This window comes from Balearica regulorum, chromosome 8, assembly GCF_011004875.1.
Source record: "Balearica regulorum gibbericeps isolate bBalReg1 chromosome 8, bBalReg1.pri, whole genome shotgun sequence".
In the NCBI taxonomy this organism is placed as follows: Eukaryota; Metazoa; Chordata; class Aves; order Gruiformes; family Gruidae; genus Balearica; species Balearica regulorum.
Genome location: NC_046191.1, coordinates 13,845,869 through 13,873,755, shown reverse-complemented (window position 1 = coordinate 13,873,755; position 27,887 = coordinate 13,845,869). Strand labels below are relative to the sequence as shown.

General features: G+C 39.9%; 1 protein-coding gene across 4 annotated transcripts; it reads right to left on the bottom strand.

Annotated features, from left to right (window-relative positions):
- On the bottom strand, nt 1–27,595 carry GIPC2 (GIPC PDZ domain containing family member 2). 4 transcript variants are annotated; one of them, XM_075759759.1, is made up of 6 exons: nt 27,459–27,595; nt 18,353–18,538; nt 14,048–14,228; nt 10,702–10,811; nt 9,898–9,979; nt 1–3,039 (listed from the first exon to the last, which is right to left on the bottom strand). In XM_075759759.1, exons 2-6 carry the CDS (start codon nt 18,533–18,535, stop codon nt 2,885–2,887), a joined length of 711 nt encoding a protein of 236 aa, XP_075615874.1. In that variant the 5' UTR covers nt 18,536–18,538; nt 27,459–27,595; the 3' UTR covers nt 1–2,884. The 4 variants fall into 4 exon arrangements, with proteins under 4 accessions (XP_075615874.1, XP_075615870.1, XP_075615871.1 ...); XM_075759755.1 differs by lacking the exon at nt 27,459–27,595 and adding an exon at nt 26,630–27,067; XM_075759756.1 differs by lacking the exon at nt 27,459–27,595 and adding an exon at nt 22,241–26,582.
- Between the last annotated feature and the right edge of the window lie 292 nt (nt 27,596–27,887).

The window sequence follows — 27,887 nt, the reverse complement described above, 5'->3', positions numbered from 1 at the left end:
TTAAGATATATCGACATGCTTTATTGCAGTAAATGCTAGTAAAATTGCAATCATTATTTAAATCTTAGTTCTGAAATAAACTCCACAAAGATAGGCCACTATGACAAGAGACAGCTCTGTGCAGAATCAAAGCTTCAGAGGTTATTTTTATCTCGCTATTTTATCAGTGCAATGAGACAAATTATCCTCTGAGGATAAATTGATTGAACAACATTAATTTCTCAAAATAAAATGAACAGCCAAAACACACCAGGGGTTATCTACTACAGGTAACATTTCATGTATTGTTTTATAATACGACTCTTCCATAGTACATTTTCTTTGCTGTTTAAGAAGAAATTCTTAACTTTAATTGATTTTATAATCATTGGCATGTTGGTTACTAACATTAGTATACATAAACATTTCCACAAAATTTGACATTTGAGTTTTATGTAAAACAATTTAGAACCAACAGGGAATTCTTGACATTTCATTTTTCCTTTTCACCTAAAAGAAGTTTAAAGAATAAATTACATGGCCCACAATACTTTAACTCTTCATTACCAAGAGTACAGCAGTTAAAGCAGCCCTGTGTAAGACAGAGTGTGCTCAACTGCAACAGAAGATTGTGGGCTCAGACTTGCAATTATCAAACACAGCTATCCACCTTGTGCTATCTGTCCTAAAATTACACTCCTTTCTCAGAATAACACATCCTCATGGCCCAACTGAGCAACAGGATGTATAAAACTTAACCACCTTCTTACAAAGTTTCTTTCATTTTATTTTCAAGTTTTACTAAACTCAATTTTCTAAGAAAATTTGAGTTATTTTTACTTTGCACAACTTGGGAATAGCCTAAATTTTTGTATCTATATGTATTTCTACATACAGAAATTGATAATAACCACATCTGTTTGAAGATACATATACATTCTATGCCACATGGGTGATATGAGGCACTAGTACCATGAAGAGAAATGTTGACACCTTTGAACTTCTTAAATACAATAAAATATATGACCTCCATACTGCTCTGTACTACTCATTCCATAAAAATCAGTATCTATATTATGTGAAAGCTTTTCCTTAAATCAGAGATACAAAAGAAAAATATTCACAACATTATTTATAAAATTGGAGATTATCCCCATTGAACAGTATTTGTAAGATTTCATGCAGTATTTCATAACTAGAAAAAATATTCACGTATTGTAACACGTGTGGAAGACTGAAGCGGAGTTTAGGAGCCTTCCTAAATAACACAGTGAACAGAATGAGGGCCTGTTCTCTCAATGACACTTCAGAGTGCCATGGGTTTAGGCAAAAACAAACAAACAAAATTGACATAGAACAGGTAAAATTATTGGCATAGTCTTTACTTTAAGGAGATCTCTGCAAGACAGTGAAAGATATTTTCCTCAGAAGAAAAGTAACTAGGCAGTGATTTAGAAAAAAACTTTTGTAATACCTATTATTTTATATGCTTATGCAAATATATAAATACTAAAAAGCTATGACACCTTCCCAGGTCAGGCCCTACATTATTGTTCAATTTCATGTTCAAGGACACTCATGACACATTATTTGGCTATAGTAATTACTTCAAAGTAGCTTTTTCTAAACAAATAAGCAAATATCTGTATTGATTAAAACCAAGCACAGCAAAAACTGAAAAAGAATCTTGTTCTGAGTAAAACACAACTCGTTGCATTGCTCTTCATTAAACACAGTGAGAACAGGAGGACAAATGCAGGCGTGGTAGATGTGTTAAAAGAGACAGTTTATTTTTAATAATCTGAGATTTATTAGTAAAATATTATCAGTTAAAATAAATGTTTATGTACAATATAATTGGAAAACCTAACATGTAAAATTAGTTTAATGTATTTTTCAGAGTTTAGGCATGCATTTTCATCCAAACTGCAATTGTTTGTGACTTTACAATAATATCTTCCAGATTTGAACACCCTCAATGTCTCTCCCATGTTGAAAAAAACCAAACACGACAAAAGGGGAATTCCATAGGATCTCAGCAAATCATTTAGCACATGCAAAGATCAATTAAGCACTTAGTCATACACTATAGTATCCAGTGCCAGATCGCAGACATTATTCAAATATATGCATAGTAATCAAAATTAGCATTTGTTTCTTCCTAGGCAGTTGCTATTGCAATAATACGGCATCTAAATAAAGCATTTCTACTATACTTACTCATCTCAGTAATACCCAGCCAGTGTGTATTATGAGTCAAATGAAAGCAAGCCTTTTTCATTCAAAGTTCTTAGTTCTCATGTTTTGGAGGAATATTTTTTTTTTCTCCCCTGAACTCAGGTTCTTCAGGAACAGGGTAGCTTCTTCCCAGCTTTGCCTACAGAAAAGGCTACATCCAGGCGAAACAGCAAGAAAACCTAAGGCTTCAGGTTTTCCACAGCAATTTGTGTATGTGACTACACAAGGACAACAGAAGACCAGGGAAGTGCAGTGTGTAGCTACGTAGTTTTTCAACAAGTTTATAAACCTTTCTAAAGAGAGATCAAATAATCCAAACTCTTTGTTGCATTTGTCTAACACTCTTTAGAATATTGATATCAAAGTGTACGTACAATAAAAAATACCTAATTTTCATTAAATGTCTGTATAAATATATCTCCTTAAGACACTACTCACAGTGATTTCTACATGTAAATAAGATGTTTGGTTTAAATGTACAGTTGTCAGAACTTTGGATTTATCTTCATACTTCTATTCAAAACCTTTCTTTGGAAAAGAAAGTTTCAGATAAGAATACTTATACAGAGCACCCTGAATTCATATCAATAAGAGTATTAAAATTCTGATACATGTATTTGAAAATAATTTTGTATTTTCAAATAGGGATTGATAAACTGTGCAGTTCTTATTCCAGTCGTCCTTGCTTAGCATCACCTATTGCTCCCCATACATCAAAGACAAACTCATCTGGAAAGGCAAAGTCTCCAAGAGTTTCATCCAATGCCACTGCAAATTCATCTGGGTTTTTCTTGTCTCTTCCAGCTTCCACCATTGTTGCAGCTAAAAAGCAACAGAACAAAATAATTATCATGAAAGTGACAGCTAACATATATGGCCAAGATAGTTTTTGAATGTCTATTTTCAAAACCTGGTAAGGTCAGCTTAGGGAGAGGTAAAGCTTACCTACTGAATTTAGGATTCAATAGGAATTATCTACTTAAATCCCCCACACGAGCTACATTCTGCTCTGATAAAGAGGAGAGCTTCCTTGGAGTGCTCATTATATATTCTTGTTTGTTTGGCAGAAGTTTAATTTTTAATTCAACAAACCTTCATTTTAATCTTATTAAATTATATTCTGTATTCATTACTGAAGGCTCATAAAGCGTGGGTCTAAAAACAAGGTTAAGCACAACTGTCCGCAATAACAAGACTCATGTCAGTTCATTACCAACTTCAGTGAGTTTGGTATGAGCTTGCAGATCCAAACCAGAATATCAAAAGACAAACCTGAATGTTTTTCTCCTCTAAACAACAAAGAAAAGATCTCAGCAAGTCAGAGTTTAAAGTGGCCAAGGCATAGGTTTTGAACATGGAAAACAACAGACCTCCTGCATAATAGATGCATACAACCAAGCTAGTAGGTTCATAAGCACAAGAAAAGGCAGTATTGTACAACAGATGAAACCCTCAAAGCAACCCCTGCTTCACGTCATGATTATTTACACACCTCCCTTAATCTGCAAGATGTTCTCTGTCTTTTCTTATACATCAAGTAACCACCACTTTCTTCATGAGCATATCAAATTCAAGTGTCACACTGAAGAATAACTGATTGATAACTCCTAGCCTTTTCTCAGAGGGATATTTGAGTGGAAAACATGTATCACAGTGCCTGAGAAAGGGAAGGAAGTTCTGAAGCCACAGATCACCTTCACTGGGACAGAATGCCATCAACTGCATGCACTGTGTTGTACCTACATGGCAAAATCTCTCTGATAAAAAGGAAAAGAAACTTTCCCCTGCTCTGAACGTTTAATAAATATATTTAATATTATTTTGATGACCTGAAACTCAGCTCAAGTTTATTAACAGTTACGAACTTCTGGCAAACAGCGTGTGCTGTTACGCAAACTTGTTTGCTCACAGCTTGTTACATGAGCCATGTTCCACATCGTAGATGTCATCAACAGTAAGTCAGAAGAAATTTGACGTTTTGGTTTTAACTACGTTGAGATGTGAGGCTCCAAAAAGAATACGCAGTATGCCAAACAACACAAAGCAGTCCAAGGAAAATTTACGTAAATCTTGACAAACGAAATGCTGTGATTGAGGCAGTTCAAGTGGAACCCAGCTTCCCGGGCACTAGTAGTGGTTTTCTCAAGGACTCTCAGGACCTGTTTCCCTGTTAGAAAAAACCCTATTCCTACTGCGTCGATTCTTTCTGTGTTCCCTGGGAAGTTCCTGGGACACTGAGACTCAGAGCAGTCTGGATGGGAAACAGGCATTAAGCAGGGGAATCTTGCTTCTGACAAGCAGAAGACAAGTATTTGTCCTATCACCACCACCTATATACCCCGACACCGTGGCATGAGAAGGTACTTGCAGAGGAGCAATCCTGGAGGTAATGAGGTGAAGGGTGTAATTTAAACTTCACAGATTTCTGGATATGAACCAGGATATGAAGTTACCGTATATAAAACTGGGAGAGGGTTGGAGGAAGAAGAGCTGTGCAAGGTGTCGCAAGAGCAAACATGTCTACATATAGTTACTCAAGATATTAAAAAAATGTTGCCATCATCAGAGTGAGGATCTAGACAAGTGTTCTGGCAGAAAGAGTGGGAGCAAGGAATTTAGCCAGTTTTAAGATAAATCGGTCAAGATATATGAAAGAGCCATATGACACAGACAGCAGCAATAAAACAAGGTAACACAGCAGTATGTTACAGTCCAACTGCCCTAGCTGAAACCTCAGAATTACAACGTTAATAAATTCTGTCATTGACAGAAAATGTTATTCAAACACAATTTTCTTCAAAGATTGAGCTTCCAAAATTATAAAATAGAATCTTAAAAATATTTTATTAGAGATTTACCAAACTTGAAAACAAAATCCTCTAAATTTAGACAATCAAGACAACTTTCAACCCCATCAAGCAGGAGTCAGAACGTCACCGCCATGCGAAAGAAGCAGCAGCTTCAAACAGAAGCGTTTTCAACTGTATCGAGCAACTGTAATCAGCGCTACCAGGGTATCTTTAATGTACTCTGTATAGAAAAGCACATTCCCCTCCCCAGATTCACCTGATGCGACGAAATAGGCTTCTGTGGAAGGCCCGCGGACCGTGGCAGCTGGGGTGCAGGTTTTTGGATAGCTTGGTGCTGACCTCTAGTGTCAGCAGAGTTGTACAACCGCGCAGCAAAGGCGAATGCAAGATGCAAGCCATCCATCCTTCCCGATTTTCACACGCGAGCCGTACCCCTGATGTATACGAACGTGCAAAGCTGAACCCTGCTTCACTGGTTTCATACAGCCAGGAACACTACAGCCGACCAGTCTCCTCTATCGCCCCATGTATGTAATTCTTATTTCAGCCAGCGCAGACGTGGGGTGGCATCCCCCAGGCAGCACAGCTGTGCAGAACATGCATGTTTACACAATGACATTCCCAACGCGTAATTCCCAAGGCAAATCAAAAACTGCCGATTGCCAAGGCATTCAGCAGATAGTTGCCAATTTCAAGAAAACTTTTCTGGTTCTCAGAGGGTGACAGCTCCGTGCCAAATTGCCTCCGCTCCCCTCCCTTTCCCCCACTGCTTCTTGTAACAGCTGCACAATAAGTGATTACACAAATTTTATTCCAACAGAATATTTTTCCACACTCCAGATAGCCCCAATTGTTCTCAGATTTATTTTTTTTAAAAACTCACTTCAGGCAATGCTCATACCTGAGAAATTTTTACATAAAATGTGAAAAGTTCAGCAAACTTAAAAGTGATGAAAGGAATTAGAGGCCTTCTCAACTTTACCGGAGAAGCTCAGTATCAGGCTTCCCAGAATATGAACAAAGGACTATGTTGGCTTTTTAAACTTAGTCCCTTTAAAATAACTTCAAAGATCTTTCATAAAATCCTTGTTTTCACTTTTGACAGACACATGCAGCACAAGCCATGAAAGCTACAATCTGCCTGCCATTGTTATTATCTACCTTACAGAATGTTTTTGCTAGCTATATCCTATCCTGTAACTTCTAAAAAAAAACTTTTTCAGAAGTCTTAACAGAAACTTCAATATTTATTTAGCTGTAATGCTATCAGAAGCTTTGCCTTCATCAAAAGGTAACAAATATTATTATTCTGGCCTGACACTTTAAAAGAGCTAAAATTCACATTCAACTTCCTTATGACATGACAGAAAAATGAAGCGTGTCATTGCAATTTCCAGTGTTTAACAATACTTGGGTTTAGTTTCATGTTGAACATTGTCAGATCTGGCACTCAAGGAACCATTAGAAATATCCTTTCTTCTTGTTTCTTTTTATTAAGTACTAATTCTTCTTGGAGTAGAGAAGTTTTCTTGTTTAACCAGACTTTCTACCTTTCCCTTTTTCACAAAATTCCCAGAACAAAATACCAGTGGAGAAAGAGCTAGCCAAAAGATGCTGAAAGAAAAAAGTTGGACAGGAAGCCCTTTTTGCCATGATTTGTCCATCGGTAGCATTCTGGGGTTGGATCCCATAGATCCAGGCTTCCTCCCACCTGCAATCTTTGGGGGTGGGAGGATATCAATTATTCAATTCAATATCTTTGAATTGAATAACAATTCAAGCCTCACTGATTTGAAAAGATATGTGACCAGTATTTTTCACTAACATTGCTTCCTGAGTCCCTCCTATTCATCACCTGTTCAAGTTCCTTTACCAGAAAGCACTGACAGGATTTAAAATAACCTGAATTACCTCTCAATGGCACACTTATGTTTTAAAGAAGGCTGAAGTCAAGCTTGGCCCAGTTTCTAATGTGCCCATAAAATGCCTGAGAAACACATTTCCAGAGCCAAGTGTCCTTTCTGCAGATTAAGTCCAGTTTTCAGTAAAATAAAGAGGTAAAAAGGTAAAAGTGCATTGAAGAGACAGGTATGTAAATCTCAATGGCATTTAGATTTCTGAAAATAAAAAACTGTGCCAAAAAAAAAAAGTGTATGCATTTTGCATTTCCATTAAATGATTTCCAAGCATTTTGCTCCAACTTAGGGATTTGTGTGTAGATTTAGTCAGCCATTCCTGAAACTGTCAAGATACTTAACTATGCAAAAATTAAGGGCTTTATCTCATCTTTAATTCTGTCTGTAATTTTACATTATTTTTTCTTTCCTTTCTTTCTAACTTCTGGCTTAAAACTGAGGCACTGTTTTAGAATTCAATCACACCATGGAAGTGTCATTTTAATGGAGATGAAAGAGCAATATTAACTGACATCCAAAGCTTCTGACAAACAGAACTGCATGGGAGTGAGCCATGATTGAGATCTTAATCACTTGTCGGCTGTCGCATTGTGATGACTTGCATTTTCAACTAATCTGGCTTGAGTAATGAGTGAAATTTCTAGCTGAGTGGTGATTGGCATTCTCTGAATGAATCCTTTCCTCATATTTCATTTTCATGGGTGACTGATCACACCCAGTGTATGAAAAAACTGACATATGTTAATTGAACAGATTTGTGACAGGTGATTAGCTCTCCTTTCCTAAAGAGCCCTAGAGCTATTTAACTGTTTAAAAATGATAAAACTTTTTTTTTTTTCCTCCCATCACCATTGGCCCTCGACTCTAAGATTTGAACTTTAGGAAATGTCTTCAAAGGTGCAAACTAAAGTTAAGTGAACCCTGTAGTCTCTGATTCCTGAGAGTTTCTCTTTGTTTCACAGTCTGTTTGGGAAGAAGAGAAGGAAGAGGTGAAGGGCAAAACAACAACCCAGTTAGGAAGAAGAAAGTCTCTTTGAGGACAAAGACCTCTTCCTTCTTTGAGTGTTCTTTTAAGGCATTCTTTGAAACTTTCCAAACTACATACTGAAAGATGAAGGACACTAGATCTTTTGGGGAAAAAAAAAAAATCAAGGAATTGATGGGAAAACTCTACAGGTGCTTGGCAATCAGCTCAGCCATATGTGCTGAAAGCTGAACTCCTCAGTCTACTGAACAAGAGCCATCCCATTACATACTGAGAGCCAAAACCACAGGGAACACCACAGGAACTTGTTTCCCTATCCCAGAGCAGAGCATATCGCACCTCAACATCCCAAGAAATCATGTTCTAGCCTAGGATCTCAGTGTTCTGGGCTATAGACACCAGAACACCTATAACCACTTCCTCCTGTAGGGTCAGGACCTTGAAGGTAACCTGCAAGGACAGGAGCCTCCAGAAGCCCAGCTTGAGCCAGTACTCCAACAGGTGCAGGACAAAAACAGCTCCCAGAGAAACAGCTGGCACGAGACTCAGGTGCTTTGAAGCCTGAGCTGAAGACAAATCAAGAGGTGGAAGCTGCAGAAGAGTGACAGGACATGGGATCCTCCCTAACCTAAACAGAGGGTCAGCACCACACAGGGCTCCTGGGAGCATATTACATGGCAGGGGGAGGGGGGGGCATCACATATTAGAGCTGCTGGGAACAGAATTTTTGAGAATGTTTAGTTTTCTGGGAATTGGAAGATTTAGATATCAGCTACAAAACAGAATCCACAAGTTTTGAGCAGCTCTGCTCTCTCTTCTATGCCAGGAAGCCCACTTCTACCTTAAGCCGGGGGACAAATAATACTTTAGCTACGATTTTTCCTGCAAGAAAGCTAGTAGAAACTGCCAATCAGATGCTTGCTGGTAGGAGCAGCCAACAAAGGGCTTTTAGCTATTCAGATAATCTCCTATTGTTCCCACTCCTCTGTGCTAACTGCTGCCTGTCCAACCCTCCTGCTTTGCCCTTAGCTTCACGCCAGACCTGTTTTCTGCTTTGCCTCTTCCACTTCTCTCTCACAAAAGCTTTCTTTTCAAGATCGCTTTTCATTTAGCCTATCCTTTCCTAATTCTTGGCTGATACTTTTAGCTATTACCATGACAGTAAATACCTTCCTCTCTGTCTCAGTATTAGCAGTTCCACGAGATTGTCTGAGGACTACACCCAGGCACAGCTGGCTGCAGCGGCACTTCTTACTCAGCTAGACTGCAGCCTCTTCCCATACAAACAGAAGTTCCGATTTAGTTGTTGTCAGATTAACAGAGAGAAACAACAGCTGCAAGGACAAGTTTGGTGCCCTTTTAAGGAACTTAGGACACTGGAGTTGAATCGTTTCTTTCATTATAACCTGATGATTGCAATAACTAGTAAATATTCTGGGAAATTTCCTGTGTTCTTCAGAACATGGGCTTTAGAGAATTTCACAAATTCGTGCAATTAGTCTGTCAGTGCCCTTGCTAAATAGTTGCCCTTTCACTGAAGATCTCAGATTCAAACTTTAGTGATCAACTTTGATGTGTCTAAGCCAAGGGGCAAAAGAGCAAAAAAGCAAACAGACATGCTTATCTTCAACAATCCTTAAATGTGGTACACACAGGCACCACTAGAAAATATATGCCAGAAAGAATACAGTGACAACATTTAATGGCAAACAACTAAATAATTCATGCAATAGTGCATAGATAATGTGCAAGGAGAATAGAGGATTAATTAATTACATCATAAGGCATGCAGTGAGGAATTCTTTCTTTTATCAGAGACATTTGCAGAAACACAGGCAAGTTTTTCAGACTGCATGCTGGACAAATTTTGCTTCGCTTACGTCCAGAGACTAAAGTACTCAATAAATTTTAGACTATAGAAAATGAGAAATTATTTAACCTTATAGTAACTTATCTGCTAAAAACTCACCTAATTCAATATCTCTTATCCCCATGTATGTTTCAAGAAGCTCATCCACTTTTTTAATTGCTTTTTCTTCAACTTCAGATGGCTTTGTTGAAATAAAGGGAGAAAAAGAGCAAAAGTATGATTATATCCATGCAGATTTCAAAATAATCAGCAATTTGCCACTGATTATCCTTCTCCCACCCTGGCCACCTAGACTTACAAAACCTACAAGCAAAACACATTATTCCACACTCTTTCCCGCTTCTCATAAACCTGAGCCTTCCTCCTAATATCAAGCCATGCAGCTCTCGCATTCAAACTTAACGGGGCCTTACATCTCCAGACAATACAGATCTTCATCAAATCCTCATCAGCTTTAGAGGAACCCAGGATAAATAACATTTCTTCTTCCAAACCTTAATCCTGGTTTTACACATATTCATGCCAATGTACATTATTAGCCTCTCCTAACAACAACCCTTACAGCAGCCCAGTACACTTTGCAATGCCCGAAACAGAACCAACTCTGCAACTGCCCCCTCCCCTCTTTTCAACACTTCTTGGTCTAATCTACCTTAAATTCATCCATGTAATCCATGACATCTAAATACAGGCTCTGCTTCCAGATTCCTCAGCCCCATCCTATCCCTGCTAGTCTTCAACTTTATATAGGCATTTCTCCCTGCAGAAGGCAACCTTCTTCTGAAGTCCCATAAGCTTTGTGACATCTAGATTCTTCCTTCCTACTTTACCTTATCAACCTTGGGGAAGAATAAGTCAGGTGCTAGATGATCAAACTATTGAAGGACCCCAAGATAACCATACCATTTCCTCCACAGTAGCAGGGCCTTTAGTTCTCAGCCGAAGTGTTTCTCTCCCTCTGGAGATTTTAGCCTCTGGCAGAGTTCCACCTTTGGACCTTGGTTCCAGCTTTTCTAAAGACAAAACAAACAACAACAACAAAAAGAAAAGAATATCAAACAAAACTAAGTATATGGTACATCAGAATATGATGTATCTGCTTTCGCTGTTGCATTATCTTTACTTTTTATTCTAATCAAGATCTAGATGTATGTAAAAATTTAATTATAAATTAATTGTACTCTAAGTATAGCTTTGCTGACAATTGCTTGTCTTCAAACTGATATCAACTTAACTGCACTGAAGCTAGGACTTCCATTAACCAATATATCTATGCAGGCCTATTGCACTCAACTTCATAAGTGCACTTTATATAATTTTACTTCCCTATTCTACAGAAAAGTAGAAGTATTTATTACTTAATATTAGATAATGGCTGAAGCCATCAGCAAAATGCTGATTTATCCTAATCTTTACAGGCAGACTACGTAGCAGGATTACCATTGCAACATCTCCATCTTTCCCTGATGCAATGGCGCAAACACCACTGCTAAACAGGTCATGAGGAGCCACACTGAGCTGAGCTAACAATTTGATTACTAGCAGTCACATAGACGAAATGTCCGTAAGTAGATCTGCAGGAGATTTTTCACTGGTTTCACCGAGATCATGATTTCTCTACCAAGAATATCTGGGGTTACCCAAAGTTTTCTCTACCTGAATTCAGCTTTCCTTTTTTAATCTTCAGTAAGGGCACCCCAGTTAGTAAATGGAGTATGGAATCATTTAAGATTTGGCTTTCTTCTTCTAGGGCATAATTTTACATCCAAGAGTGGCAAGGCTTTAATTTACTTACTGACATGTGAGTTACATAGTTAATCTTGAAAGTGCTAGAAGAGAGGAGATAATTTTGCAGAACTCTTTTGAACTGCACTGTTTTCTCTACCAGATTATGCCTCCTCTTAACAGCAGGCCTTTCTAACCAGCTCTCCTTGAAGGCAAGGCTTTAACATGCTATACTCATTTTGCCCAGGTAGATTCCAACTCATCATTCTTGCATAAATAGTCAAAAAAATCCAGATTATTCCACTGAACAAATCTTGAAAAGTAAGTTTTAATTGTTTTTCTTTTAACAAATAGATATAACACAGTCTATTACATATATACTTAGGATCAACACTTATCCTTAATCTTTTTATTGCTTCAAGGACAGCTTAAAACTTTGTCATCATTTCTGCTAGACTTGTTTCAAAGAGTCATTCCTGATACAGCATAAATATTTTTCTAGTTTTGTCATCATCAGTACCTTAAAACTCATGATTTGACATAACGTTTATTTGCAATACTTCAGACCAAAGCTCTCTGCCCATCACGGAAATTATTTTTCATATTCACATAATTTAAACTTAGAGTTTGTGTTATGCTGCCTTTCTTTTGTTTCTATTAATTTTTTATCAATTTGAAGAGGGCTAGCTTGTGACTGGTGAGGACCAATCTTATTCAGACAAGTCTTTAATTCTGTGCTACAAGTCTTGCTTAGAGCAGCTGAGGCAGCCTGTGCGCACATGGTAGAAAGATATCCAACCAGTAAATTATATTTATCTCACATTCTGCCAAGAGGAGGAAAATAAAAGTAATTTCACACAGAGACTTGTCTCTTATTTCTATACTCTCACAAACTTCTGTTGAAACTAACAGGAATTCAGCACCTACTTGTCCAGCAGGATCTGGATCTTGTTTGTCGTCTCCTCTGGGGCTATTCTCAGCATGCTGCAGCTTAAACACTATCTCAAAGAAATTTGTGCCTAAAGCCTAACTGCACCTATAAAGCTAGGGACAACATATTCTAACCTATTGGGCACTGCAACTTGTAAATTAATTCCTGTAGGGTGGAAAATAACATGCATCTTCCAAAAATCTGTCTAAAAAGCTCTGATTGCCTCTTAATTCAATGTCAGATAAAAGGTATTGCCATGGAATTAGCAGGTTCCTTCCCTACATCACAGGCAGACTAAAAGGTATCTTAATCACCTGACTAAAGTAATTACTATTAGATGGCTGAAGTCATTAATCAAATGCTGATTCACCCTGGTCTTTACAAATAGGCTATGCAGAACATTTAGCACTGAATAAAAATTATAGACCCATAATAAAAAGGTATTCCTATATTAGTAATTGCAATACTATACGTAAGTAATACTACTTTAGCGTAATGTATGACACATACATTTACTTAACAGGAGTACCAATTTTTATCCAAACGCATTAGAGATTAGCTCATAACCCTCATTCTTCACAGAAACACCAAAAGAAAAAAGAAACCTTCAAATTTCTCTCATTTTCAATTTCTGCTGCTATTCTGACACCAAGTGTCAAGATTGGTGTATGACAGCAGTTGTAAACAGATAAAAAAAGATTTGAAAAATAAACATTTCAAACTTTTGCTGCTGGGGTGAAGATGGTGATTTTTAACTTGCTGTTAGTGCAGGTGTGCACAAGGACTCATACACACTTATAATTTAGCAGTATTTTGAAGGATTTATCACAGAAAAATGCTATTGGTTCAGGAGGGGATATAAAAAATTGAGAAAATAAAAATTTAAACTTTTTTTTTTTTAGTTTATCATGTTGATAAAATTAATATACATAAGGATAAGCAGTAGGTATGTATTCCTCCTACGTAAGTATCACTTTCTCATAGCATGCAGGTGGTAGGTAGAGACAGAGCTTTGCCATATTGCTTTCTTCCAATTCTGAGTATACCTGCTGTATGATTAGAGCGCCACAAAAAAGTTGGGGAGAGCAGGCAGGTATGCAGCAAAGGAGCTGCTCTAGGGAATCCCAGATGGTGTTTTCTGCAGCACCAATTGCATTAAAGAGCGCAGTCCCCAGTAAAGGGTTCAGAAACAGAAAAATCTGACACACAGATGAACAGGCATTATGTATCAATAAAGGAAAAGAGAAGAGGAGGTTCGAGGATCACTGCATCAGTGAAGCAATCCAAGCTTTAAAATTGTGTCTATGAGACAATTCCTGTACTTATTTCACGTCATCATGCAGTGGCAAAGGAATCGAGCAACTGAAACTCGGGCTGAGGCAGCCCGTACCAGGATGACTGCTGGAAAAAAATCCATTCATAAATTTCACACTTTAAAGAAAAGAAACAGAAAAAAAACCCCAATATACTTTTTTGAATCAGTTATGTTACCTTGGGTGCACACCTGGCTGCAATCTGAAAACAAACTTACAATGCAATGCAATGTTGGGATTTCAATACCCAGTGAACAAGGTAGAGAGTGACATCACTCACCAAATGCTTTCATAGGCTCTATCAACTCCAGCTTAAACATCTGACCTTTCTCCAGATCTTTTAGCATTTTGGCAACTTCGTAATGCCGACAATTTGACACATTTTTTCCATTTATAGTCTCTATGTGATCACCCACGCAGATCATTTTGGTTTGGTCCATAAGGCTACCTTCTTTGATTCGCTAATGTTTTAAAAAAAAAAAATAAATTAGAAACATTTCTTTAAAAGGCAAAGAGGTAACACCACAGAGTTTCAAGAATGTCAGTTAACAACATCAATAGCATTGAGCTTATTATACCAGCAGTGTGTTTTGTCTATAAGATTTTCATAAAATGTATTTTGGAAAGCATTCTTTTTCAAAGTATTTTAATAAGCATTGAATATAAAAATCAACAGAAAAAAAAAGAATGCAATCATACTTTAGAAGTTAAGGCTTCTGAGTAAGCTAAATTTTTGTGTTTTAAAACTGAACTCAAACGTGTCAGTAACGTGTTTGAGTTTTGGGATTTTATTCTGATTTAATAGCTCGACAAGCATAGGAACAAACTTTCCTCTTTTCAAGTATGGTCCAGGGACATGAAAAAATGTGTGTGATATGCTAAAAAATGACAAACTATAAAGGGCTAGTCTTACTAAGACCCATCCACAGTGATAAAACTTCTACTGTTTTCCTTATCAAGCTATATAGATGCAAATTAAAGTATTTCCTCTCAAATAACAATAAAGAATAATAAATCCTTCTAAATGCCATCTCACGGAATACAAATGGACTAAAGGCCATAAAATGTAACAGAAGTTAGGATTGATAGTTTTTGTAAAGTGGAATTTAAAAAGTGAGGAAAAATATAATCTTTAAAGATCTCTATGATTTATCAAGTCAATTAAAGGACACTTAAAATTTCAGTGATTGTGTTCATTGTTGTTATATGCTGTCATATTTGTTTATTATGTGCCTAAGTCATGTAAGCTGTTATCCTATGACTATTTAATAGAAAAGCTATGACATAGTAGAATATCTTCTATTTTGTAGAGATACTAATTTCATCCTAGTATCTTCTTGAATAACATACTTTTCAGTAAAGACTGATGTTGTTCAGCCTAACTTTGAGTCAGATAACAGTGAGACAAGGGAGATAAACATATTGCCACCTACTACTATAACACCTAGCCTAGTTGCATAGCTATCTCAGAATGCTGCTTGTAGCTTATGTGCGCACGCCTGAGCCCACATATGTGCCTCCATCTGAGAGTCAGTGGGAAGTGGGAAGTGTGAGAGTGCTCAGTGTCCCACAATAGACTGCCACAATTTTTAGCTTCAGGCTGAGTTTAACTCTTTCTAGCACTTTTTTCTTTAACCTAGATTAAAACCAAAAAGCAGCCTCATGGTAAAGAGGGGGGTATCATACACAGGCCACAAACCAGGTCCCCAAATGCATTTCTGCTACCAGGTGCCAGGATTCAAAAGCATGCCCACCAGACTCCAATTAATCATAGAATCATATCATAGAATGTCCTGAGTTGGAAGGGACCCATAAGAGTCATCGAGTCCAACTCCTGGCTCCACACAGGACCAGCCGAATCAGAGCATATGACTGAGAGCGTTGTCCAGATGCTTCCTGAACTCCGTCAAGCTCGGTGCTGTGACCATCTCCCTGGGGAGCCTGTTCCAGTGCTCGATCACCCTCTCGGTGAAGAACCTTTTCCTGATATCCAACCTAAACCTCCCCCGTCGCAGCTTCATGCCGTTCCCTCAGGTTCTATCCCTGGTCACCAGAGGGAGGAGATCAGCGCCTGCCCCTTCGTTCCCCCTCGTGAGGAAGCTGTAGGCCGCGATGAGGTCTCCCCTCAGTCTCCTCTTCTCTAGGCTGAACGAACCAAGGGACTTCAGCCTCTCTTCATGTGTCTTCCCCTCTAGACCCTTCACCATCTGTGTTGCCCTCCTGTGGACACTCTCCAACAGTTTTATGTCCTTTTTGTACTGTGGCGCCCAAAGCTGCATGCAGTACTCGAGGTGAGGCTGCACCAGCGCAGTGTCGAGTGGGACAATTAATGTTTAGTCTACCTACTGAATTCATTCTCATTTAGCTTTTCTTCTTCACTTGGGTCCTAACACCAAAACTGTTTAAGTAATATTCACTGGCTATGATATTGGTGTCATATTTTAATACGACTTAGTTTTTATCATCATTCCAAGTTAACTGACCAAAGACAGTCAAGCTACATTGTCACAGCAATTAAGATGCAGTTGATAGGCCTGTGTTTCAAGTGCTCTTCAGTCCATTTAGAAGCTGGGATCTAGATTTCCTATGCAATGCCTGAAATTAATTGTACCACTCCATTTTATAATGTCTCCTTATGCACCAGTCAATCATGCTTCAAGTTGTACTATTAGTCTTTGAATGGCTAATTTGATTCCATAATACATCTTCCCATCTGGCCACGTACCCAGAAAACAAATTTGTGAAAGTAGAAAGACACCGAGTTTTGTTCTTAGTAAGGCAAAACAACATTTGATTTCATAGGAAAAGAACCTGCAGATCAGAGTGTCAGGTTTAAAAACTGGCCAGGATATATACCAAACCTAGAAACTGCCCTGTTATTCAAAACTCAATAACATTACTACAGCCCATAACAGCTTTTAACAACACACAGATGAGTAAATTTAATATTGTTAATAATGGAACATAGTAACAATTTTTCAAGGAAAGTAAATATATAAACAAAAAGAATTCTATCAAACTTTAGAGACAGTCTCTGCTCCATCATTTACCTAGACAACCAAGTATAAAAAAGATGCAGCTTTTACTTTTGCGTATGTATTTGCTATGCTGTTTTAAAAAAATCCATTAGCTAAATATGCAACAGCAACAAAACAAGCTCCTAGAAACTCCTTTAAACATGCATTCCCACAAAGACCGCACCATTTGCATTATACTGCTTATTAGACCAGTACAAGGACAATGATATATTTGTTCAGACAAGTTTTACACAATTTACTGGAAATTACAGTTGTCTTGTTAATGTGGTGAGGGTTTTCCAGTCTGCTCCAATTATGCAGTAGTCTATGTGATGGCTATTCTCTCTCCCCATATTACCAACCAAGCACAGAGAGTAACACAGCACAGTGCTGCACACGTGAACTTTAATCACCAAAGCACTGCTTTCAATGCCTTCTTTTAAAATGCCACGTAAGCAGGAGCGTGACTGAATGTTATGGGCTGCATAGATGCTACCGCTAGAAATTCAGAGTTCTCCATCTCTAAACATAAAAATGAGGCTATGATTTTGCCAAACTGCCTACTGAAACCTCCACTGCATCTTGACTTTCTCAGGCGTGATCTCAATACACATTTTTCCACAACAAAGACAAGCAAACCTATTTCTAAACCACATCTTGTTTTTTATCCGGGGTAGGTGAGGAATGAATAGAGAATACAACCTCTCCTTACAAGAAGCTCTGTTACACTAGCAATAAGAACAGCGATTGAGACAGCAGTAATCGAAGATAATTACCAATGCCTCACTAATAATGAATAATTAGAGTAGATTAGAGCAAAGCATCTCAAAAAGGCAGAAAATGCGATTAAGATTCCTAATACTTAGTCTAGCAAGAAGAGTAGCATCATTTCCTCAGTCTCTACTTGTCTCAAGCAATACTATCTGGAGGTCATATAGAAGAAGGAGGAAAGCAATTATGATTAATGTATTGTACATGTTACTGCCCATAGTTGCTACTCAAGTTAACTGTGGTAAATTATGTTAATCCATATCCTTAGCACCTTTTAATTCATCCTACCTATCTAAGGCAACAATACGGGAAAGCTGAAAAGCACTGTGCTTGCACCTATTCTTATGCAGCACCAAGGCTTCTGCCTCGTGAACAGTCATAAAGACTGAAAGAACTTGATCTCATTTATCACATGAGTGACAGACGTTCTATACGCACTTAATCAATGACAGCAGAAAATCACTTTAAAAAAAAAAGGGGGGGGGGGCAGATGCAAGCAGTATCTAACACCTACCACCTCAGGGTAGGTCAGAAAATACAATGGTCACACTGTAAAAGCTGATACACATTACAGAAGCAATGAACAAATGAACTAATTTTGAATGACATACAGTACAGAAATAGCCGAACTAATTTTGAATGATGTACCTAAAGAAAAGCAACTTTATTTTTTTACTTACCGTGTATGTGAGAATAAAAGATTTTACAGTTCTGAAGGATCCTTAAAACAATAATTAAACCGTTATAGTAACGGAAGCTTCTATAAAAGAAAGTATTTAACTGATGATTAAATTTACCTTTATAAATGCACAGCCAGTTCCATTGTCTGTAATGGTAAGCCCAAGCACATCATCAGTTTTAAGAACTTCTACTTCTTTTCGTTGTCCTTTTATGTGGGCAAATATGAAATCTTCCAGGCCAATTTGTGCCCCTAAGAGCTTGTCCATATCAGCTTTATGAGTGTTCAAAGTGCAAAACATGATCTGTACAGGAGGAAAGCAAACACATTACCTTTAACAGTGTATTAGGTTTGTTGAGCTTGATAGGAAGATAAAAGGAGAGTATAGTTCTGGCCCCTCTGACAGATCCATAGCTGAAATGACGATTACTCTCCTTCTCCAGCTGCCCCAGGAGAGGTGCTAGTCTCCATCCACGCACATGACAGGAAGCATCAGTAGCTCAAACTCTGCAGATAAGAGCTGGCAGGGACCAAAAGAGAGAGACGTATCTGTACAAGCTGTCTCTCACGGCCTGTCCCAGAACACCAACTCTGACACAAGCATCTTGAGCTAGAGCAGAGCAGCTTGTTCCAGAGGTTAGAGTGAGCAAACCAAAGAGCCACCACCATCTTCTGCTTCATCCTTTGCCCACCTCAAATTCCACAGGATTCAAACATCACCAGGGACTGCTTCAAAATGTAACTGCTTGAAAGCAGTTTCATGGAAAAAAAGGGAGCTCATGAAACCAAAAATGTCAGGAGAGAGCATGGAATGTTTTATATTGCTCCATATGTTCCACCATTAGCTGAGAGCATATTCTCTCCAACAAGCTTGCTTAGTTACCCTTACTCCAGCATAAGTGGGGGTCATCTCTGTTCCAGCTTATTAGAAGCAAGGCTTAATTAAAAAAAAAAAAGGCTGATTTATGAAGAAAAAATTTGCCCTTCTGAGGGATTTCCCTTCAGCACCGGGTGTTAGGCACTCTTTTTTCTCCCCACACTTACACTAGTGGCTCTTTAACAGGGAGGTTTATGGTCCTGGACAGGATGAGGCCAGCCCAGCCGTACTGCTCAGGGCAGAGACAATGCTTTTGCCCACCACAGTGCTGCATGGAAGAATGTGGCCAGTCCGGGCAGGCTTTGGGCTTTCTGCTTTTTGAGTACAAGCTGTGCTGGGCAGCCTAGCCAAAAAAGAAAAAAAAAAAACCAAACCCAATGCTCCAAATCACAGCTGGAGTAACTACCCCTGCCCGGCTCCTTCCCAAGCTGTAGCAGGAGCAAGGGAAGCCCCGTGCAGCCTGCTCCTGGGCAGCACTGCAGCACAGGGCAGCAGCCAAAACTCTGCGCTCCAAGAGAATCATGGAGAATCCCTAAAATCTACTTCACTGAGGCAAAGAGCACCCCAAAAGACCATCTTTCACATGCAACTGGAAGCAGGGGAAGAGGAGGAGACTTGCCACCCCATTTGGCTCTTGAGCACAGGTGGCAAAGCCACAGCTGCAAACCATCAGACAAAGGCTCTGCTACCAGCAGGACGCACGTGGGCTCTGGCAGGACAAGAGATATGAGTAGATACTTGGCTACGCCCTGCCTGTATCTGCTGGACATTATTTTCCTTCAGAGCGCACCTTGGACGCCCTTGCAGCCCAGTGCCCACACCAGCTCCAAATTAGGAAGTGGAAAAAGCAGTGCCCAGACATGAAAAGCAGCACACAGTGGGAAGCCGGCCTAGCATTTGGGAAAAACAGCAGCAGGATGTCGCTCAGCATCCTTCATCTTTGCTACCACTCTAGTGGCATTCCCAGGGGAGCCGCAGGCCAGGCCAGCTGCCCCAGAGCCCAGGCACAGTCCGCAGCCTGCTGAACCCCCCGGCGCTTCGTGGGAAATGCAGGGTCTCCTTCTGCCCTCCCGCCTTCCCTCACTACGCTCCTGCAAGTTACAGGGTTTTCCAGACCAGAACACTTCAAATGCCTTCTCCTTCCTTCTGGCATCACTGAATGACAGCAGAAAAATTGAGACAAAAGTCATCAACCTATTCAAATCTATTCCAGGTCAAATGAGGGGTGAATACTTTTCCTAATGTATTTCACAGAGAGCATTTAAGTTTCTGAAGCTTTCTAGAACTTACATTCTAAAACTATGGGGGTTTTGGTTTTAAAACCTGACAGTTTAGTAGTGAGACGATGTTTCTTGATGGGGGGGGGAAGAGCATCTTGTTTAGTTGTTGTTTTTAAAAAACCAAAAACCCAAACCAGCCCTACTTCAAAGGCTAATTGCTTATCTCATACAATCCATCAAATATCCACTGCAATCTAACGCCCTACTTTAACAATCAGAGTCGTAACAGCACACCCTTAACAGACATTAGTTTTGCTCTCAGGTATCGCAAAGTTTTTCAGTTAACTAATACTCAAGCAGTAACATCACCTAGAGAAATTCAGCCGGTTTTAAGTAGACAATTAAATTTTATTTTATAAATAATAATCATGTCTAATCATCAGCATTTTTTTAACCACGAAGGCTCAATTCAGACTACATAAAATTCACGTATACATTTTCAGTTCTCCCTCAAGCTACATAACTGGGCCAGTTTACAACTGCAACTCAGTTCTTGTTCTTACAATGAACGACTAGCACTATGTCTTTACATTTTAGACATTAGCATCCTTCATCTGACCTTGTCAAACAGACAATCATCTAGTAACTACTGTCACACCTTTGAATAGATAAAATTGGCAACAGAGCAGAAATGTGATATTTAGAAACTCGATCCAGAGTTTCTCTTTTTAGACCTTCATCTGGATGGCATTCCTACTACAGCCTATAAGTCTGCAGAATTTTCTGTGAGTCAGTTCTGTGCTAACCACAAGGCTGAGAGCGCATCAGCCAGTCAAAAATAAAACTTAAATCATTCTTTATCATCTTTAGTGAACAACTGCTTTCTCAGAACAGATATATGCAAAGAGTAATGTACTAAAGATGTATCTACCCAGGATAATATACAGTTACACCATCTATCAGTTACAGCATCGCTTTATTTGTACATGGCCCAGACCTGTCAATTCAAAAATTGTATTTTTTCATAGATTTTACGTAAGTTTAATATAGGTACCTAACAACAGCTTATATACTTAAATAATTAAACAACAACTACTACAGTACACCTTCCATTCAAAGTTTGGTATGTTTTTGATAGTAATTTTCTTACCCAGAAATGAAGCAAGAAAAAAAATCCAACGTGCAATTTTTATTGTTAAGCCTTTTCTCTCTCTTCTTACCCTCAACCTTCGTATGCATTTGATCTTTAACTCAGCATACCAGTGCTGTGACATTTCATGCCAACTTTAGCAAGATATTATAAATCATAACTGTTACCCCAGTCACAAAGTATCTGGGATACCTCCTTCACCGAGAGAGTTATCTTGTGTGGCACACAGAACAAGGAAATTCCATTCTTCTGGCAGGGACTGGGCTTAAGCACAACCTTATAAAATAGATTTGTCAGATAAGATTACTAACAGATTATTCCCTGCATCAGTATTTTCAATAGGAAGACACTCCATTAGCCAATAAAATCAGGGTTACATTGTGTGTTATATAAACCGTATTAGCTAAGAAAAAGAGGGTTATGCTGTGTGTTATATAAAGTATAAATGCAGTACCATATTGCATATCCTATATATTAATTACATTCTCATCTTCCATATTAAGCCTACGCCTTGAAAAGAACTCAAAAATAAGTTGATTGATAGATGACATACTCAGAAGCTATTAAAAGTGCTTTTAAAATCAGTAGATCTCAAATAACTTTACAAAGGAGATCATAATCACTTTCTCTATTTAAGAGGTGGGAAAACGGGAATTCTACTTCTGAATAAGATGTAACGCCCACTGACATATTTCCCTACATCTGTAGGTGTCACTATATCAAGAAATCACTAACGCATTTTCTAGGTACCTTACTCACTTTATTCTCCCTGAAGAAAATGAGGGAGCCTTGACTAGCTGCAGCAACAGGGAGACTAACCAAGCCCTCCAAGTTCCCATGTGCTTTTGGTACTCTATCAGGTATGCAACTTTGCCTCCCCAAAGACATTCCAAGTACTATAAAAATAAGCATTCAGTGTTTTATTGGGTTTTTTTAAACCCAGAGGACACAAGAATTATAGTGTAAGTTCTTCCACACAGCTTAAAAGTATCTGAAAAACAGATCATTAACACAGCAAGCGTCACACGTAATATGGGTGTGAAATTTAAACACTGCTTAGGGGAGCGGCAAACAAACAATTGTTGCCATAGGGTTGGGAGGAGGTGGTTTGTAGGGAGTGTTAAGTTTGTTCATTTAAAGGCTTCAATCTGTAGGTGAGATTGTGAACAGTTTGTTTCAACAGATAAGCATATACTCTAAAACTTCGAACATTTTGGGGATGGGGATGAGGATTTCATAAGCTGACCCTTTTCTCTAACCTCCTAAAATACACTTCAGATTTTTTCTTGTTATAATGTCGCTTTTACTCAGAACCCTATGTTTCAGCAGCAGCTTATTTTTCAGTATTCTTCCATACAAGTTTAAATTGAACAGGTTTAAATCAAATACTTCCATGAAAGTTTAATATGGCACAGCCTCACAGTATACTTAACTATTTAGCATGAGGCAGCAAGACCCATGGAAGAACAGCCCAGACACCACCTCAGCAGCTGAACTCTTGTTACTGGAAGAGACAGAGCGCGCTGCGTTTATGCCCTTGGTGCTACCGGGAAGGTCTTCCTTTTCCTGCATTCCCCTCGTGAACCAAAATTCCTTCCACTGTGAAAGAAACACCAACCTCCATGGGCTCTTGACAGACACACCCGCTGAGCATTCAACGCACCTCACCAGCCCCATCATACTTCACCTTCCAAAGCAAACAAAACAATCAAAAGTGCAAATTATGAGTACACAAACCGAAAGTCCATATAGTTTCTGTGGTTTACCATTCCCTTCTCGTCTGATCAAGAAATTGCCCTGCTACAGTTGGACTTTAATATCCACGTTCCTAGTGCCCGATTAGCTACTTTGAATACTTTAAAGCCCTACCATGTGCTCTCACAGGAGCACACCACCACCAAATGCTTTAACAACAGACCCACATTGTCCTTTGGTCAGTGCTCATGTATGTATCCTACAGGCTGCACTTAGCACTTTCACCCTTACAGGAACATTCCCTGCTACATTTCCCAGTAGTCACAGTGTAGTAGTAATCCTAAATGGCCAAGACCATACACAAATACTTCTTCCAACTGCTTTTCCAACTTCATCCTCTATAGAAAAAAAACAGGGGAGATACTTGTATTATTTATGCAAGTAGAAAAATACACATAACTGTGGATGGGTTGTGGTGTTAATTAAGAACTGCATCTATTTATTTCAATTTTTTTTGTTGTGCTTCCTTGTTGAAAGAAATCAAGTTAAAAGTGATCTACCTCAAACAGCACTCATATTAATGAAACAGGCAATCCATTGCTAGAAGCCATCTTCACTGCTCCTCCCTGTGGAAAGAACATTCACGTTGGAGCAAGAAAAGAAGACATGCTGGTCATGGTAATAGTCAGAGAGGTAGGTAGAAATGCAGGCTGAATGTCAGGTTCAAAAGGGATAACTGAGATATATATTCACCTAGGAAGATGGATGAAGAATAAAATACCTAGACCAAAAAAAAAAAAAAAAAAAGTGTCCAGGAAAAGCCTCAGAAAGCTGCTGTTATGGCTCACTCCTTCGTAGATGCCTAGCAAACATGATAGGAGTGACAGAGTGTCCCCTTGGAAGCTATACCTGTCTTGTTCTGTCCCCGTCCTACCCTACTCATGATCCAGGTCTGCACAGAAGTTTTTGTCAGCATCTGTCCAACAAATACTGTGTCTGATACAACCTTCACTCTGTCACTGTTGGCAGTCAATCACAGATCCTGGAAAGGTTTCTCCAGCAGAAACTAAACTCAGCTGGTCCTGTGAGATGTGATACAAAGAGGAAATGAGGTGCTGTAACCACGTGGAGTCAAAAGAAATGACAGATGACAAGTACAGCTCATCCCAAACCATACTAAAACACTTAAGTAGGATAAGTAGGAACTTACCCAAGAATCCGTACCTTTGCCTACACTGCAGTAAACTCACATATCATATTAAACGTATTCACTTCTGCAAGTCATCCAAATGCTCCCTGTGCAGAGCTCTTCTCCTCCCCTCCCCCCCCCCACTAGTTTCCACCTGAGTTACTACAGGGCAGAGATCTCTGTGATAGTACCTGTTTCCAAAGACATTCAGGTATCACACTGCCCACAGGCTTCAGCCTAGCTAGGTCACAGAAACTTTCCTAGACAGATAACACCTACAAATGGCATTTGAGTACCTCGGTGTCTTTCAGTTTGAAGTGGTATAGTTTCTGGTATTATTCTTTACACCAGACTGTCTATCCAAAAGCAGCTTTAATTAACAGATAAGACCTTTTAAAATGCCTAGCCCCTCCTTCCTTCAAGCTTAGCAGTTGCTAATAGATTCACATTTCATGGCACCCATTGCTACTCACTGATCTATTCTATCTGGTTCATCCAAAATTTTGTTACAAGACTCTCTGGTCCAGGTTCTTCACTCGGCTGTGCCACCTTTACACTAGGAAATACTTTTGATTGCTATTTTCATTTTGTACAACTTAGTTTCTTAAAGTCAACTGAATTTCTTGAGTAAAACATTTTAAGTTCAGTGCCTCCAGCAATACTTCTTCATTCATTTTTACCAATAAACCACATTTTTTAAAAAAAAAAGGAAAAAATAACAAACCAAACAAACCCACAACACCAAATAGGAATGTGACAGTAGAGAAAAAAGAAGAAATTTCTCTAGTTTAGCACAAGGCTGGCAATAGACACCCATGACACATGTGGTGCTTCCTCTAAAAACTTTGATTATACAGATTATACATCTAGCAGGAGAAATGGGAGCGCACCATTCACGCAAAATTGAATTTCCAGGTGAATATTGTTTTTTCTCAAGTCAGTAGAGCCAAAAAATCTGTAAGAAAATTTCAACAGTGAAAGGAAGAAAATTAAAATAGAAGATAATCTGGCAATTATGAGAACTTGACAGTAAAAGTTGTAACTGGAGATGGAACAGAACAAAAGGGGACCAGCAGCTCAGAATGAAAAGCAAACAGAGAAGCGGAAGGTCAGAAAGCAGCTGGGAAGGTCTGGGACAGAGGTGCACTGGCTGGCAATGGTACTGGTACTTTTTAATTACTTAATGCAACCGTGCCTGGTTAAACTGTATACACTGCTACTGCCACTTTCTTTTGCACTTTACTGTTTGAAATGCTGCTAGGTCAGGCCACAGCAGACTCTCAGACCAAAGTCTGTAGTAGCAGTCTTTACTACTTTAAAAGAGCTAGCTACAAATAAGAAAACAAATAAAGCTGTCCAGCCACATGCAGGCATAACAAAGTGTTAGCACTTCATTTCAACTTGCCACTCAGAGGTTAAGGTTCATAGAACCATGTAGGAAGAACTTGATAATGGCCACTACCTTTTAATTAAGAGAAAACAATGCATTTACAAACACAAATGAATCATTATCCAAACAGTATTTAAAACTTGGCTCTGAAAAAAAAAAAAAGATCAAAAAGGCAGCAGGGTTAAAAAAAAAAAAAATCCTGTTACAGATTTAAATAGCCTCACTTAAATAGTGAGCCTTTTAAAAGTAATTACCTGGCAAAGGACAAAACTTTCCAAACATCACATTCAGTTGGAATTTTAAAATGTAGTCAGATTTAAGGCATCTATACTCCCCATTGCTGTCACTCTGGGTATTTAGCCTCATGGATGCACTGATTTTTTTTATTTTTTTTTTTTGAACTGAAACGAATCACTACAGTCAATAATTTCTACACTGGAAATAATTATTCCACTCAACTTTAATGCAAATGGTTTGACCAAGTGCTTAGGAGCTGTGTTAAACGACCGGCTGGCAACAGGTTAACCAAGACACCACAGATGTTTTGGCTAAAAGGACCGCTGTTTCCCGTGTAAAAGTTAAATGCAGTTATGTTTATATCCTCTCCCGTACGGTAATGCTCGTGTGGAAATAGCAAAAGGAATTTCCCTCCCCCCACCTCAAAAAAAAAAAGGGGGGGGGGGGGGAAGAAAAAAGGAAAATACCCACGTCCGCAAACATTTCCGGGAAAATGCCCACCAGCAGTTACAGCGCAGAACTGCCCCAACTCCCTTTTGCGGCTTTCGAGGCCCCTTCACGACCCGCAGCGGCACCGGCACCAGGCGCGCAGCCCCCGCTCCCCGCCGCGCCCCGCTCCCGGCTCGGCGGGCCGTACCTCGGCGGGGTCGATGCGGAAAGCCTCGGCGATCTTCGCGTAGAGCTCGCGGGAGCTGCCGAAGCCCTCCACGCGGCCCGTGGGGCTGCCGTGCGCCAGCTGCGTGTGGAACTGCAGCCGCGACGCGCTCGCTGCGGGGGCCGCCGCGGGGGCCGGGGCCGCCGCTTCGCTCTCCACCAGCTTGAAGGTCTCCTTGGACTTGTCCTTCTTCTTGCTCCTCAGCCCCAGCGGCATCTTTCGCGCCTGGAACGGGCTCCTGCCGCTGCCGCCGCCGGTTCGCCGCGCTGGACTCTGCCCCCGGCGCCGCCCCGGCCCCGCGCGGCCATGCCGCCGCCAGGTGAGGCCCGGGCCCGGCGGCCGCCCCGCCCCGCCCGGCGAGCTCCCACCCGCCTGCCCCGGAGCCGGTGAAAGCCGGCGGAACGCGGTTGGCGCGGGAGCTGCCCGGCTGCTCTTTGCCCCCCTCGCCCCGCCCTGGCAATTCGAGAGGGGAGCGGGGCTCTGCCCGTCTGTCCCCCCACCCCATCCCTTCAGCCTCGGCCGTAGCCAGGTCACGCACCCAGGACCCCCACGGCTCCCCCACCGCTGCCCACCGTAGAAGCCACACCCAGCTGAAACTAAAGCAGAGGAACACGGGCTTGGGACAGAAGCTGTTCACATAAATAATGCTTCCTGTCCCTGACATTAGTTAGGAAGGGTTTGAGGGGTTTTCCTAAACGGAAGCCAAGGGCACTTTGAACTAGACTGCACCTAGAAGGCCGAGTTTGCCGAAGACTCTTAGATGTTCATGTTACAGAAGACATCATCTGTGTTCCAATAGAGGTACACTCACCTCAGTGGAACTGCTCCATTTTCTCTGGTCTGCTGAATCCACTCAAGATGTGAAGAGTGGAAATTTCACGAGGCAACATCCAGCACATGTAAAACAATCTGCTATAAAGCTGCAGAGAAGCAGCATTGCCTTTCATGCTGAGAGCAAGAAGCTGTGGTAAAAGACAAACCACTGGGGGGGGGGGGGGAAGATTCTGGCACACGCCATCAGACCACGTAGGCACCGACAAGTGAATTGTGAGGAGGCAACCCAGAGTCAAAAGTTCTTAGCATAGCTAATCAGAGAGCATCTCGAGCATCTAGAAGATACCTACAACTTTTAAACAGCTCATGTTGGGGGGGAAGGTTTGAAGCCAGTTGGATTTCAGTCTTTCCAGATATAGCAAGTGGTAGATTTAACTGAATACTCAAAAATGCCTTTTATCCAATT

What these genes read in the sequence shown, in the direction of transcription:
- GIPC2 (XM_075759755.1), bottom strand. Translation starts at nt 26,863, where the DNA reads ATGCCGCTGGGGCTGAGGAGCAAGAAGAAGGACAAGTCCAAGGAGACC. An exon ending in TCCGCATCGACCCCGCCGAG is followed by an intron (nt 18,539 to 26,629) that starts GTACGGCCCGCC and finishes CCTCCTGTACAG; the next exon opens with ATCATGTTTTGCACTTTGAA. An exon ending in AGAGCCTATGAAAGCATTTG is followed by an intron (nt 10,812 to 14,047) that starts GTGAGTGATGTC and finishes TTTTGTCTTTAG; the next exon opens with AAAAGCTGGAACCAAGGTCC.